Source organism: Hesperophylax consimilis, chromosome 11, assembly GCF_061612785.1.
Source record: "Hesperophylax consimilis isolate HC1 chromosome 11, BYU_Hcon_1.0, whole genome shotgun sequence".
Classification (NCBI taxonomy): Eukaryota; Metazoa; Arthropoda; class Insecta; order Trichoptera; family Limnephilidae; genus Hesperophylax; species Hesperophylax consimilis.
In genome coordinates, this window is record NC_142846.1 from 23,968,548 (window position 1) to 23,984,043 (window position 15,496).

The window sequence follows — 15,496 nt, forward strand, 5'->3', positions numbered from 1 at the left end:
ATTGATATCACTGAATCACACGTGAACTAAATTCAACTGCCCAAAATTAAATCATGCTAACAAACTATCGACAGTCAAAGTTAAAAAAAAAAAAAAAAAATCATGTGCAGCAAAATGTAAGAATTTCATATTCTCGCTTATAAGTTTTGCTTTTTTCTGGTATCTAGGAAAACCTTATAAGAGATTTTACTGTATATTATATAGATTGCTATATTATTATTATTATGTAGATATCAAATCGAAGACAGTTAAAGATCGTATCTAAATGAACTAACTTACGTCAACAATAGTTTAATTTGAATCAGCAAAAAAGCTTTTAGAATTTTCTTTATTGCAATGTTGATTTTCTCTGTGATGAGTTGTACTATGTTCATGTTTACAGTTCTATATTGGTGTTAAGTGTAAGAAAGGCAGCATTATATTATACATGGTATCCGGAAACTAGTGGTACAAACGGGAAACTGGTGAATATACATCACGTAGAGAACTCAAAAACACATTTTTTTCTAGCAAATAAAGGGTAAAAATTTTTTTAAGGCCAGATGTACACTTCAACGCATTTTAAAACATCATAAAGAGCTGATAAAAACCCAGTAGCGACAGATCTTTTTCAAATTTGACCGAAAAAATTCCAACTTGACTCGATTTACTGTAAAACAAATCTCAGATCTAAAAAAATATACTACAAAAACAACTCCAAATGTGATGCAGATTCACCAATTTTCCTACCACTAGTTTCGTATCCAGGTATACATAATAAATAAATAGAATTCAATTTTCAAAAATAACCTGACATTTCAAGTTAGACAGAGTAGCATATGTATTGGTAAAACAGGATAATTATTATTGGTTTATGTAAAGGAAATGCAAGTTACTTTTCTTTGTTTATGATCAATCAATCAATTCCATATATCAATTCGCTTTGATGCACGATTAGCTCAACACATCGATAAATCTTTGTTATAAGGCGTGATAAAGGTTTAAGTCACATATCCAGATATAAGTGATTGGTACTTATGTCTTACTTCTTTTTTGTTTTAAAGTAATTAGTCTTACGAACATAGAACAAAATGGCAAACAAATTTAACAATTGAAATTATCGACATAAGACCTTCATCCCGCCCATAAAAGAAATATGATTTCCTCTTAAATATGTACGCTGACTTTTGAGGTGTCCTCCTTGAGTTAATGTTTTAGACCACTTATTGTTACCATCATCAGAGCATATGTCAGAAACTGAGATGATGGACACATAAATGTTGGCTGCAAGAGGCGGAAGCAAAAAATTACAGTAATTATTTACCTAACGGCCGCGCTTTTAGGAACGGATTATGGAAATTACGCTTAGTTTTAACACAAAATAGGTTATTATTTTTTTGGTAAACTAATGTTTAAGACAAGATTTGTTATGCATAGCACCAAAGATATTAGAAGAACGAGATATGCTATGTTGGCCGCCGGACCGTAGCCGGAGTACTAACTAATTAGGGTACTTTGAACGGTATCGGGACGTGTACGCACAGAAATCTGTTCTATGTATTAGTGCGGATACCTTAGCGTAAGCGAAGGTGTGCAGTAGTATTGGTGAACAAAACCGGCGACACTCGGCAAAACAATTCCACTCAGTACGAACTGCTCATAGCACATCTCGTTCTTCTAATATCTTTGCATAGCACAAAGGGTAACAATTATTTTTATAAGCAATAATTATTAGCCTGAAACACTCATCCACATTGAAAAATCTTCCCATTGTCCCGTTGGCGTCATGTATCTTTTATCAGGAGATTTTTCAAGGTGGATGAGTGTTTCAGGCTAATAATTATTGCTTATAAAAATAATTGTTACAAAATAGGTTCTTAGTTTGGGTTAATTAAGTAATTTATGCGTATTTAGATTGAAACGAAACTTTTTGAATGCCGATCATTTTAAAGGGAAAATTTTAAATTTTGTTTGAATAAATGTATCTTTTACCACCAAGTACATTTAATGCATCTTTTACCATATCTACAAACGTAAATACAGGGTTTTCCAACAAGAGGTGTTATTTTGATATTCAATCGTAAAAGATCAATGGTTTCGTTGCTTGTGTGAGACGTAGCGCCGTCTTGTTGAAAGTAAACGTTGTCCAGATCAATACCATCCAATTCCGGCCATAAAAAATCATTAATCATCTCTCGATAGCGCAATCCATTCACCGTAACTGTTGCTCCAGCCTTATTTTCGAAAAAGTAAGGTCCAATGACTCCGCCCGAACATAAACCTCACCAAACAGTCACACGTTGAGGATAGTTAGGCTTTTCAACAATAACTCTTGGGTTTTCCGAGCCCCAGATGCGACAATTTTGCTTGTTGACGAAGCCACCGAGGTAGAAATGAGCCTCATCACTCAAGATGATTTGCATTTGATTCACTCAAGTGAATTTTAATAATTTCAATGCTTTGTTGAAGGGTGTATCGTTCCATTTTTATTAATGGCGTAGTTTCTACTTGCCAAATGTCAAAAAATGACAGCTTCAAAAGTAACATCTACCGAAATAGCGGGCTATTCAAAATAACACCTCTTATTGGAAAACCCTGTAGTTGTAATTAAATAGAAAGAAAGTGTAATTTCGATAATCGATGCCTATTAAAAGTGCGGCGGTTAGGTAAATATTTACCAAAATGAGTTGACATCCCAAAAGTAAACCAACATAATACAATTGGATGTAAGAGTATTAAATAATAGAGTGCTTATATAATATAAGAAAACAATTATTGGAGTTGAAGAATAATTAAATAAAAGAGTTGTTTAAGGTCGAACCGCACTAGAGCGTAATCACACTTTAGCTGCGGTAGTGCGGCAGTGAGCGACGTTATGTCAGTAATTTGTATTGTTGGTGTTGAACCATATGGAGGACTAACAAAGATATTATCATAGTGTCATCACATACCCTACTAGCCGGCTTCCTCTTCAGGGACCTCGGGTAAGGATTTGCAAAATGAAACAATGATTATGAAAGTCTCCGAACAACTGACTAATTGAGTCAGTTGCTTTCGTATTTATTGGGCAAAAATTAAACAGTTTCTACACATATTAATATGGAGCAACATTCTTATCTCTAAACAGGATGCATGAGAGCTCGGAGGAGCAAAGATAATTTATTTTTATTAACTGCACGTAGGAGGCCTTGAGGAAAATAAATTCCCTGAGGGCCTATATAACCTTAGGGGATGCTGTGTGAGGAGTCTTTTTGAAGAGAGGAAGGAGTGAACATGGCTCTTGAAGAGATAGGATAAAAGGAGGGAGGAAACACAGAGGCCGGCAATAATTCGATCACAGCCGAGCTGTTGAACTCAAGAATAAGTCGTAGAAAAGTCCCGTCATGTGTACAAATGTTAAGCGCGCATTTGTCGAGTTACTTAACTACGCACTTTTGCCGAAGGGATCGAAGACATATTTTTTTAATCCATTCTAGGATAGAAAATTGATTATTAAGTCCTATTGTTGCATGTAGGGTGGTGATATGAACCTTATAAAAGATTCGTCTATAATATTTTGCGTAATATAAATTCCTGCTGTCCGATGCATACATGTCGAATGCCAAACGAAGACTGGTTAGTGACGCGTAGTGACATGAGCACACTATACCACACTGCGCATCGCGTTATTGCGCACCAAAATATTTTCCCAGAGGCAATGCCGGGCCACACTGGGTGGTGAAGCACATCTCTGGTTCGGTTTGTTTCATACAAAACAACGAAAAGAATGTTTGGTGTAGATGCGACGAGCCGTGCAGTACAGCGCAGCGACGCTCTAGTCTGGTTCGACCAACGTAATACTCAATACAGGCATAGTAAAAAGAAGACTTCTCGAGAATTCTAAAGAATTCACAAGTCGAGATTTAACAAAATTAACCTAATGTGTTAAAGTGCATCATTGATTAACTGTAACAAGTAGATTGGGTGTGTAGAGATTTTATTCAGCAAATTCCCACTGAGAAAACTCTTAAGAAAAGTGTATTCTCAAGAATTACATGTAAAATGTACCTATGTTAACAGGAGATGGGAACTATTGAATGAATCCAAAACTATTATCGAGTGTGATTTCAAAAAATGTTACAAAAATTCTCGAGAATTCCTGTGATACTTTTCTGTTACAACCCTTTACAACTCAGTTATCGAAGATAATGTCTATTCAATGCATCCAAAAATATACTGCATGTATTTTGAGAACTGTGATGAAAATTCTCGATAATTTCAATGAATTAGCAATACCAATTACCAAGAGATGATGTCTATTAAACATTGCACGTAATTTTAAAAATTCTCGAAAATTACCGAAGATTTTGGACGCATTTTCTAAGGAATACACGGAATCTGCATAATGTAACAGTGACTAGCTGGGGCGGCAAGTGACGGCCCCCTCCTCGGGGGATCCCTGGGACCCTGCACGTGCCCCTGGACCCCCCTCGCGGGCCCCTCGCCCTCCCACCCCGCTCGAGCTCTGGTACGTGATGTTCAGCAGCATGGCCTCAAAAGGGTCTGCCCGCATACGCTGCTGATTTGCTTGCGCCACGTCAGGAAGGTCTGTCACTTCGCGTGGGTCTGCCACGCCATCCTGAAACAAATTTTTAATTCGCTATAGCAATGTAAACAAATTAATTAGGACGGTTAATGCCAGCGGCATGTGGTCTACATACAATAAATTTGTATTGCGTGAATCTTACAAATGGAAAATAAGTAAAAAAAATTACAAAATATATCTGTAGTCTTAGATCAAAGCGCAGAATCCTCAGGAGAACAGTTTTGTCAATTGTTCCAGAAAATCGAAAAGTTTCACTGATTTGGTGAAAGATTTACACATAAGATAAAGTCAAGTATCTATTTCTATATCAAGCAAGAGAGTACAGAAAATTTAATCAAATGATACATCTTCACAACAATTACCATCTTTGCATATATCATACAACTACATATCGTCGCATTAATTTGTAGACTGCGTAACTCCAAATTTTTCGAAAATACGTTTTTAATGCCATCTGGTGTTAAAATTAGACCCGCATCGACTAGTAAAACTCTAAAATTTAAAAAAAAATTAACCTTTTAGATAAACACAAATTAGGAAACTGCGTAAAATTATGGTGCCATTTTTACTCGCGAATACTTCGTAACTCCTTAATTCAGTATTGGCCGGTGAGCCGTGCACGCTTGTTGTGTTTTTGACTGAGGAAATTTATTTACGGTGTAATAGTTTTACCGTGAAATTAACTGAGATAAGTTGATTAATCAATTTTCAACATTTTATAACCTTAATTTTAATTGTGAAGTCACGAATAGTGTTTTGTATCTGCAGTCTAAACTGACGTCTTCTGCACCGTGTGACGCTCTGCCGTAGCTCTCTTGTTTTATGTGCCTCTGCGGTTTCGTAAATACCTAATAGGTCCTTGTTCTGTGATTATCTCTTCTTCAAGGTCACCATCTCTTTGCAAGTGGATCTCCTCCTGATGCATATCCGGATCCGGTTCTTCACTGTCCTCTTCAAACAAACCAAAATATTTACAGTGGAACGTGCCGCAATTCCATCTCGTCTCTCCTCAGACACAGTCCGTTCTCTGTCAGGCATCTTCCGCGGGTCAAGCACATGTCTTGGTATGCCATCTACTTCGATGTTGTTGACTGAAGTAAGTCCTGTCACCCTTCCATGCACGATGTGCATCTCCCATCTACTGGTTTAACCGCAAGAAGATCGCCCACTTAGAGCTCAGTCAATACTTCCTCTTCTATATTCACTTGCGCAGAAGGGTGTCTCCACGAGTGTGAACTATACTAGACAGCGCAATACCTCGATCATCCTGACTTTTCGCAGCCAAAGATTGTACCGAAACACTGCCTGCAGGGGATCGCTTCCACTTCTGGCTGCAGTTCTCTTTATTGTTTGCTGATGTCGTTCAACTATACCGTTTCCAGCTGGTCGGTATGCCGCGCAAAATCTTTGACGAACATTCCATCTCTTACACTTATCTGTAACACTGTAGGAACAAAATGCAGTACCATTGTCCATGAGAACTACTTTGGGCGGGCCTCTTTCCCGAAACACTTCTTCCAAATGTCTGATAATCGAAGCTGCATTATCTGACTCGATTTCCCGCCACACGGCAAATCTACTTGGACCGCAATCGATAAATGTGAGTAAACATTTCCTACCGAAATGAGTAACATCAACTGCCAAGCGACTCCAGGTTGTCACAACATTAAGATTACCCGCTTCATGGGATGATCGTGGAGGGTCAATTGTCCTGCATTGTACGCAGGAACGCACGCATCTATCGACGTCCTTTCTTCTCGCCTCGGGATCGACCAGCCGGGCAAGATGAAGCGTTCACTTTACTCCAAAGTGATGCTGAGCATGAAGAGTTTCTACGCTTAAAGCACATGTTTGCTCACCAGTTCCACTTTCAAGTCTCTCCCACCTATCTTCACACTCTGAGGAGTCTCTTTCACAACGTTTCCTGTCATGGCTACTCTTTGCCCGGGTCTTGCAAACCCTAGTAAGTACATCAGTTTTATTTCTACAGGACAACAAGGGTGATCGACAATGTCAGATCAAATTCTTCTACAATCTCCTACATCAACTCCAAGCGTCACTTAACGATCATCTCTGACACGACTACTCCCGGTCAGTGTAGATCTCACCCAGCACAAAACCGTCGCCGAATCTGTAATGATCTCCAGAGTTTGAAGATTTCACTTCAGAGTCAGATTTAATCCCTTAAGGAAGGAAAAGTATCAGCATTTACAAGACTTAAAACAGACATTAGAAAAGGATTACCACTCCTTTAACGATAACCTTCCGCATCATTAAAATGCATCTAAATAGACTGTCTCGACATACACATACATTGTTGTGTTTTATTTTGTAAATGTAAAAGAAAAAAAAAATTCATGGGGGGGGGGGGTGGCTAGAGAATTGTTTAAAATTGATGTTTTTGAAAAACTGCCGACAAAATTCGATTTACGCAGAAATATATCATATTTTTACGAATTTATTTCGAATATCTGAATTTTAAGAGCCGGCCGCGACGGAATACGGCCGCGAATTCTCGTTTTACGCGGAAATATATCGTATTTTTACGAATTCAAATTCAGATATTTGAAATAAAGGGCCGGCTGCGACCGAAATCGGCAGCAAAATCTCGATTTACGCGTAAATATATAGCATTTTTACGAATTTATTGCGAATATCTGAATTTACAGGGCCGGCCGCTACGGTAATCGACCGCGAAAATAAAGAAATAATTGGTATTAATACGAATTTACAATAAAATACCACCCGGATTTGAAGAGGCGGCCGAGAAAATCGATTTTCGCGTTTTTTTTTCTTCTTTTTTTTCATAAAATTTCGAATTACGTGGGAATTCGTTAATTCGAAATTTGATTTTTGATGTCCGCTGGATTTCGAATTAACGAGGTTCTACTGTATAAGGAATATAGATACAAAAATATTTAACAATATTACAATTTAGATCATCATTGGTTTTGTATACCTTATCAGAAAAGAGGAGTTCCTGTGTCTGATAAGGGAGCCACGATTCTTACATAGGTTATATGTTAAATATATATATATTAAATAATAATAAATATTAAATATATATATTAAATAATAAATAATAAATTACATCAAATACATATATTATGTAATTAATAACTGTACTATATTCAATATTGTGTAATGTAAATCATGTATCTTTTTTTTACTAATAAAAAAAAAAAATGTTATAATAATATTTTTGTAAAGAATATAGAATTTTCAATATAATGTTTAATTTAAGTTTTTTTTTATAAATATGTACAGCACTATCTCAGTAATCTGTTGCTTAATTATGCGAAAACAACTACATATAATCCAGTTATTTTGACTAATTGAAAGCACAAAATCAAGCATATGATTGGCCGGTATTTGTATGTCAAATTCAGTAGTCGGCCGCATGCCTAGACTCGAGCGCAAAGCCATGTACACCGACTGGTTGGGTAATCTTACTCTTACACACTCAGTTACAAAACTGCTGTCTAGCTTGCTAGAGCTGACCACTTGTTACGAAACACGGCCCACCCTAATACGCAATATACAATTCAAGCCATCCTAAATAGTAAGAGCTTCACAAATCCCCCGCTCGCCTATACACTGGGAAGCAACCGGCCGCTTCGCCAGTTGAAATCAGACACCAGGCTAGCAAATTAATCATTAACAACGAAATAATCACAAACAACATAGAGATATGCGACCACTTTAAAAATTTCTTTTGTAACATTGGCTCCTCCTTAGCTAATAATATACACAACAAAATCACACACAATCTAGTCAATGAAATAACATTAGTGCATGATAGCATGGAATCATTATATCTTCAACCTACCACGGAATTAGAAATAAGTAAAATAATAAAATCCTTAAAACTAAATGCAAGCGCTGGTTATGATACACTCAAATGTAAGACAGTTCAAAGTCTCTCCACAGAATTGGTTCCTATTTTATCAAAGTTAATTAATCAGTGTCTTAAAGAGGGAACTTTTCCAGATAGTTGCAAAATTGCTAAGGCAATACCAATTCACAAAGGTGGGTCCAAAACGGATACCTCAAATTACAGACCCATTTCTATCTTACCAATCTTATCTAAAATCTTTGAACGTGTAATCTACGATAGATTAAACAACTTTCTATCAATAATATCGTTCTTATATAAAAAAACAATATGGCTTTAGGAAAAAATCAAACACACTTGCGGCAATAAATGACTTAATCAGTAAACTTAGAAGCAGCATTGATGGTGGAAATTATATTTTATCTATACTAATTGACCTTCAAAAAGCCTTCGATACAGTAAGCCATGACATACTTCTCAAGAAACTCGAGAAAATTGGTGTAGTTGGTCCTGCTCTTAATCTATTCAAATCATATCTTAGCAACAAAAAGCAATTCGTTAGCATCAATAATCAAAATAGCAACCACCTACCAAAAAAATACGGAGTTCCGCAAGGATCCATACTAGGACCACTTCTGTTCCAAATTTATATAAATGATATCTCCCAATTAGATTTAAACGGTGATATTTTTTTATATGCAGATGATACTGCAATTTTCTACTGGGGTAAAGATTTAAACATCTTACTAGAAAATGCACAGAGTGACTTAGACAAAATTAACAGTTGGCTCCAATCAAATATATTAACCATGAATGTTAAAAAACAGGATACATGATTTTAAGCTCAACTCGTAAAATAATTCCTCCTCATGTACCCTTAAAAATTGAAAATAACAACCTGCAAATCCTGATACAGGAGAAATATCTTGGGCTGTGCATTGATAAACACCTAACTTTTAAACAGCATATTCAAGATATTAAAGATAAAATCACCCCCTTAATTAGCGTATTCAGCCGGATATCATATCTGTTACCAAATAAAATTAAAAAAGGTCTATATTATAGCCTCGTACACTCACCTTTAAACTACTTGGTTGAAATCTGGGGAAATACATGTGAAACATATATAAACGAACAACAGGTAACATAAAACAAAGTAATCAAAAAGCTATTTCACTTCAAACCTAGAACATCAACAAAAATATTATATATTGAAACAAAACTATTAAAATTAAAAAAATTATATGAATATAATACATGTCTCCTTATTTACAAAATAAATAATAAACTCATACATACAAATACAGAACTCATTAAAACATCCCAAGTACACACACACACTTTACACGGCAACACGATAAAATACATTTAAACACCATATATACTCATTATGGCAAGCAATCCATTGGTTACGAGGGAAGCAACATATATAATTGCCTCCCAGACGAAATTAAAAATGAAAAAAGTATAGGTACATTTAAAAAAAAATTGTTCAGTTTTATGCTCAATCAACAAAACAATGAAAGTGAATAATATCAGTGTGTAATATATTTATGTGTAATATATATGTTATTTCTAGTTAAATAAGTGAAAATGTAATTTTCTTTTATCTAGAATAAAAAAAAAAAAAAAAATAAAATTTAAAAAAAGCGCGCGGCATTTGCGCCAAGATCACAAGCAACGCGGTCAAAGCCGCGTCGTAGTATCTATTGTTTGGAAACGGTAATACTGCCGGTATCCTTAGACCATGGACCAGGACCGCTATAATCGGGTCCTGGGAGTTAACCTAGTATTGAATCCGCGTGTGTACCGACTCAACTCCCCGCCTTGGACAGCAAGTGCGACTTTCTGCATCATGACTTGACGTACTCGTAAGCTATCTTCAACCTAAAACCCCCTTATTTTGTGTTCACTTAGTAAATTCAGTAGTACCATTCACCCAGTTGAGAGAAAAGAGAGAGATCGATACTGTTTTTATGGTTACGATGTACACCCCGTTGTAAACTATTGAAATAAACCCTTTTCACCACATCCTGGCTTGTGATATATGTAACCTTATCTGTGCTGACCGTGGAGAGCTCGAGGAGAACAAAGAAGTCCCCCACTCCTTGCAGACAAAAGGATCTCACCGCCTCCGATTACTGAGCTACACAAGTGCCCCTGGTTCGATACCAGTAAGCACGTGCCTTCCCTTGAGGACCCCCCGTGTTATAACATAGCAAACTGTCACCCATGATGGGGCTTTTTATAACCTAGCAACTGGCTTCCAGCATGGCGCATTTATAACATAGCAACTGGTGCCCTATTATGAGGCCCCTATCTCTAAACTTTATAACATAGCACACTTTACCAGTCACTAGGGTTCATTATTGTTGTTTTAGAACATTTCTGTTGGTCCTCTGTGGATGTTAGCAACTGTCGCACATGTTTAGGTTCCTTTCATTCTACCATGTTTTTTGTTTGAGTAGCAGCGTTTGTTTGTTTTTATGACCTGTTTTAATTTTTAGCACATTTTGTATGCACGCACTACAAGCCACTGCTTTCACTAATTGGACACCTGCTTTAATGTGGTGGATTAGTGTGAGAGTACTGTATGTCCATTTGAAAGTTTTATATCGATTAACCAAATAAATATCTTGTACAACAGCAAAAAAAAATTAATATGTACAAGCATGCGAAAATTGATTCACTTCAACAATATGTAATAGAAATCAGCATACCTCTGGTCTAGGGCTCCATAATCGGACAGTGGACTCAATGCCACTGGTGGCTATAAGGCACATGGTAGGGTGCACCTGAATGCAGTTTACTATGGACTCATCCCCGCGCATGCAGCGGACTATGTTTCCTGTTTTCCTGGACCAGATGAAGAAGGAACCGTCATCTGACCTGAAACAAACACAACACACTCAGAATAGTTACAAAAGGGTGGTCCATGTTCGATTCTTGTAGTGGGTAACCAACACCATTTTGTATGAGTTCTACTCAGTGAATAGGTGTGTACTATAAACCTCAGGATTCATAGATTTTTTTAAAAGTAGGTGGTATTTAGAAAATGCATATTTCTATTTTTGTTACTGACAATTCGGGGGTTTAGGATCACAGGCACCTAACTAAAAAAACTGGTGTTTTGCCATGCCATGTTTTGTAATGCCATAATCATATTTATTAGTAACACGAAGCTCTATTTCATACATACAGCTGTTCAAGAAATACAGTTAGGCATATCAGTTGGGCATACAGGTGGGCGGCATATGAACATTCCAATCTTTATTCACATTTATTTCAAAACTATATTTTTGAAGATGGGCCCCTGTGATCCTAAACCCCCGAATGAGTGTTGCGATTCCATCATAATGATATATTAAAACAATTTTAAAATTTTTGCACATATTTTATTTCTGAAATATTTATATCAGTATATATTTAGAATAGTTGTTGAAAAATAATTGGTACTTTAAACATTTATCAAAAGCTGGTTTTTATTGGTTAATAAAGACAATCAAAATATATACACATTAAATAGAAAGAATTTAAAAAATTTTCAAATTTTTTATTTATTTATTGATGATAGTACATTTGTTCTTAAGGTTAAACGCAACGCTCGTTGTATTCTACGTGTTCACAGATGGCGTTAATTAATTAATTTTGTTTAAATACGCTTTTGCAAGGTATTGCTTTACAATATTAAGACAAATTATTTGTTTGCGCCCTCATATACGCAATATGAACATGAATAAATAGTTTTGTCCATATAAAGACTCAATTCTATCGAGAAAGGCATACAAATACAATATTGGATTGAATCATCGGTAAAATATTGTATTTGTGTGCCTTTCTCGAAAGAATTAAGTCTTTAAACGAACAAAACTATTGATTCATATTCATATTGCGTATATACGGGCGCAAACAAATGATTTGTCTTAATATTGTAAAGCAATACCTTGCAAAAGCGTATTTAAACAAAATTAATTAATTAACGCCATCTGTGAACACGTAGAATACAACGAGCGTTGCGTTTAACCTTAAACTTAAGTTTTAAATTGTTTTAGCATATTATAATAATGGAATTCAAAATCAGTATCGAAATAGAAAGTTTAATAGAACTTCTAATAATAGTAAGTATTGTCCAGGCGCGCACAACCAACTTTGATGCAGACAACAGTTGCGTGCATTAAAATATATGGAGGTGCGCAGTATGGCGCACACGAGGCGAAGCAAAACTTATTAAAATTTGTATAGATTATGAAATAGTTGCCAACGGTCGCTGTACTGAACGGGAGTCCGCACAAGACTGTAGATTTGGGCGCCATTCCAAACCGTGTCTTCAACCGATGAAAATGCTCCTTTACGGCCGATGATGATGATAGTGGTACAAATTTATGTACAATCTGCCTCCCGCGCCCGGTGCTTTGTGAATGTTGGGCACTGGGTGTGCTTTCGTCTCTGCTCGCTTCTGGCGTTGGCGGTTTTCCTGAGTAGGGCCGGCTAATCTTGATGAGGTAACGCCAGAAGGTTTGGAGCAGAAGACTTGGCGTGGTGAGGCAGATAGTGGACTTGTTTTGGTGGTAAAGATGAACTGATTTTTATTTCTTTATGTTGCTGCTTATATGCAATAGCCCAATGTCGGCTGCGAGTCAAAAAGTGGTGGGGATGCTATCCGCGCCAGTAATGCGTTTATATGCTCCGGCAAAATGTCACATATTCATTTTGCCGGTGCTATAGCCGAAGACAGACGCTTAAATTTGCGAGTTTGTAAAGATTTTACAGGCTCGCCTGAATAACAATTACATAGTTTAACTTAACTCTTTGCACGCGGCCGTATCAACTGTTGTTACGGCAAAAAGTCTATACTCACACGCGGCTGTATCAACAGTTGATACGGAAACTTTGAGGGCCGTTATTCCAGCACTCTGGAATTATTCAAGATCGATAATCAAGTGCGCCTCTTCGCGCCTTTTAGTCCTTTAGTTTACATTTTTGTCAACGGATGGCGTTAGTACTAGTATGTCATTCACAACTTTTCATAACTAAAAATGATAAGTGATCATGGTGTCCCACTTGTGTCTATCAACGCAGTGGCCTAAGCCATATATATAGCCATGATAGTTGATTTATGGGCCTAAGTACACACACGCCGAGTGAATGGCGGAACCACATTCAAAAGACACGGTACGTCTTTTATGAAATTTTATGTTTTTGTTTTTATAAACATCTCAGAGTGTTGACACACGAGGATTTGTTTTCATATTGTGGAGAATAATCTGTTCTGTCTATATAGTCCAATAAATCATGCCAGAACGCTATAATTTGACATTTAATTGTGTGCATAGGTATTTGAAAATATGTACCGCGTACGGGTATAGATAAAACGGAGCAAATTAACGCGTTCAAAAGGTTAATTACATAGCAGTTATAAGAATGTGTACCTTGACAACTAGATTTTTAGTTTGCCAAGATACGACAAAAAATAAGAAAAGTTTGTAAATAAAAGTGTAAAAATGATCTTGAAGTGATCAAATTTGTAAAAATGGTTAAGTTAGTATTTTTCTCAGGTTCCCCGTGACATAGCGCTCAGAAATAGAAAAGATTCACTATGCTACGAGGTTCCTGGATTTTTGTATAGGCAAAAAAGGTAAAAATAATTGTACAAAAATGGTTATACAAATATGTTGAAAACAGCATTTTTAATATCTCCTCAGTGGTAGCACATAGCAAATAGTGTTTATTTAACTACCGCCGAGGAGATGTACAAGTAAAATATAGGCATTTGCAACATTTAATAAATTGATATTTCTTAGTAAATTGTACATAGTAAAATTTGAATATCGTTCCGCTCGGCAGAGGTAGGCGCGCGATGCGGTATCGATGCCTTTCGGAGTCAAAGTTATCAGGCCGCCTTGGCCGAAAACGGGAACAAAATGACCAGTAGCGGGGAGTGAGGATTTCGCCAGTGGCGTGGGGTAGGCACATTTTATAAATGTAAAACATATTTTGATAAAAATAAATAATGTGGCCAACAACGTCCGTTACAGTCACTGCGACTAAAGTTGCTCATGTGCAGGTAAACTCATAGTTTAAAGTTAGTTAAGTCGTTAACAGCAAAAATTTGGGAAGTTTACTGTGACGCAAAGCCATTTGCGCAAGATTTTCTGTTTGAAATTTATAAATTATATTATGTAAAAAGGTTAGCAACTTACCCCGCAATAATGAACTGGCCGTCTTGCCCTAAAAAATTGGCCTCCTTTATATCGGTGGTGGTATTACAGTGCCCCAGGAACCTGTGACGGTAGTCCACACAGGAACCCCTCAACTGTCGCTCCAAGAAACTGATTGGTGCGTACGGGGTATTCTCATCTGGCTCCCCTGAAACATTCAAAATCAAAACTCAGCTTACGAAATAATGTTTTTCGTAGATTATATACAATTCCATAACTACCATAATCAGAGTTAAAAAAAAAAAGAAAAAAAATGGTTTTTAGGAAGATATTGTGGGATATATTGGTATTTAAATGGAATATTTTTTTTTTACAATTTAACCAGAGGCATAATATTACAGTAGAACCCCATTGATTCAAACTCCGATAATTGGAAAAAACCAGTAATTTGAAAATTACAATTTTTTTTAATTATGAAATGTTAGTTTAAAAATTTATTTGCGACCATGAAATTGAAGTCAGCTTTATCGCCCATCTACAGCTTATTTCAAAATAAAACAGCTCTGCAAAAACGCTAATTATTGTTAGTTACACAAAATCACAATAGCGAAAACAAAGTTGCATTAAAGACTTTAAAAAGGTATTAGGAACTGTAAAATGTACAAACAAGGTTTCCACAAGAAGTTTTCACATTATTTCTGGTCCTTCAACATTCTTGTACTTTGAATATCGCCTGTTTGCAAGTATGTGAAACCCTATAAGTCACTATGACCGCCTTTACCGGTTTTACGCTAAACAAGCGATTATAAGAGTTTCATCGTAACTTTAACTAATAACTAAAAGCATGTCACAAATCTGCAACAGAAAAATCACAGTTGCACTATAATCATGTGTTGTGTTGCGTGCCTCGATCTGTTCGCCAAAAGGAAGCAGGCAAAT

At 36.4% G+C, this 15,496-nt stretch overlaps 1 protein-coding gene across 1 annotated transcript in view; it reads right to left on the reverse strand.

Moving 5' to 3' along the window:
- Nucleotides 1-2,578: 2,578 nt before the first annotated feature.
- Nucleotides 2,579-15,496, reverse strand: part of adp (WD and tetratricopeptide repeats 1) — a 34,369-nt gene continuing 21,451 nt past the window's right edge. The window contains exons 9-11 of the mRNA XM_089637094.1: nt 14,600-14,765; nt 11,120-11,288; nt 2,579-4,597 (exon numbers count right to left, since the gene is read on the reverse strand). Coding sequence (XP_089493220.1) covers nt 4,376-4,597; nt 11,120-11,288; nt 14,600-14,765 — 557 coding nt within the window. The 3' untranslated portion in view covers nt 2,579-4,375. The remainder of the gene's footprint in view (nt 4,598-11,119; nt 11,289-14,599; nt 14,766-15,496) is intronic.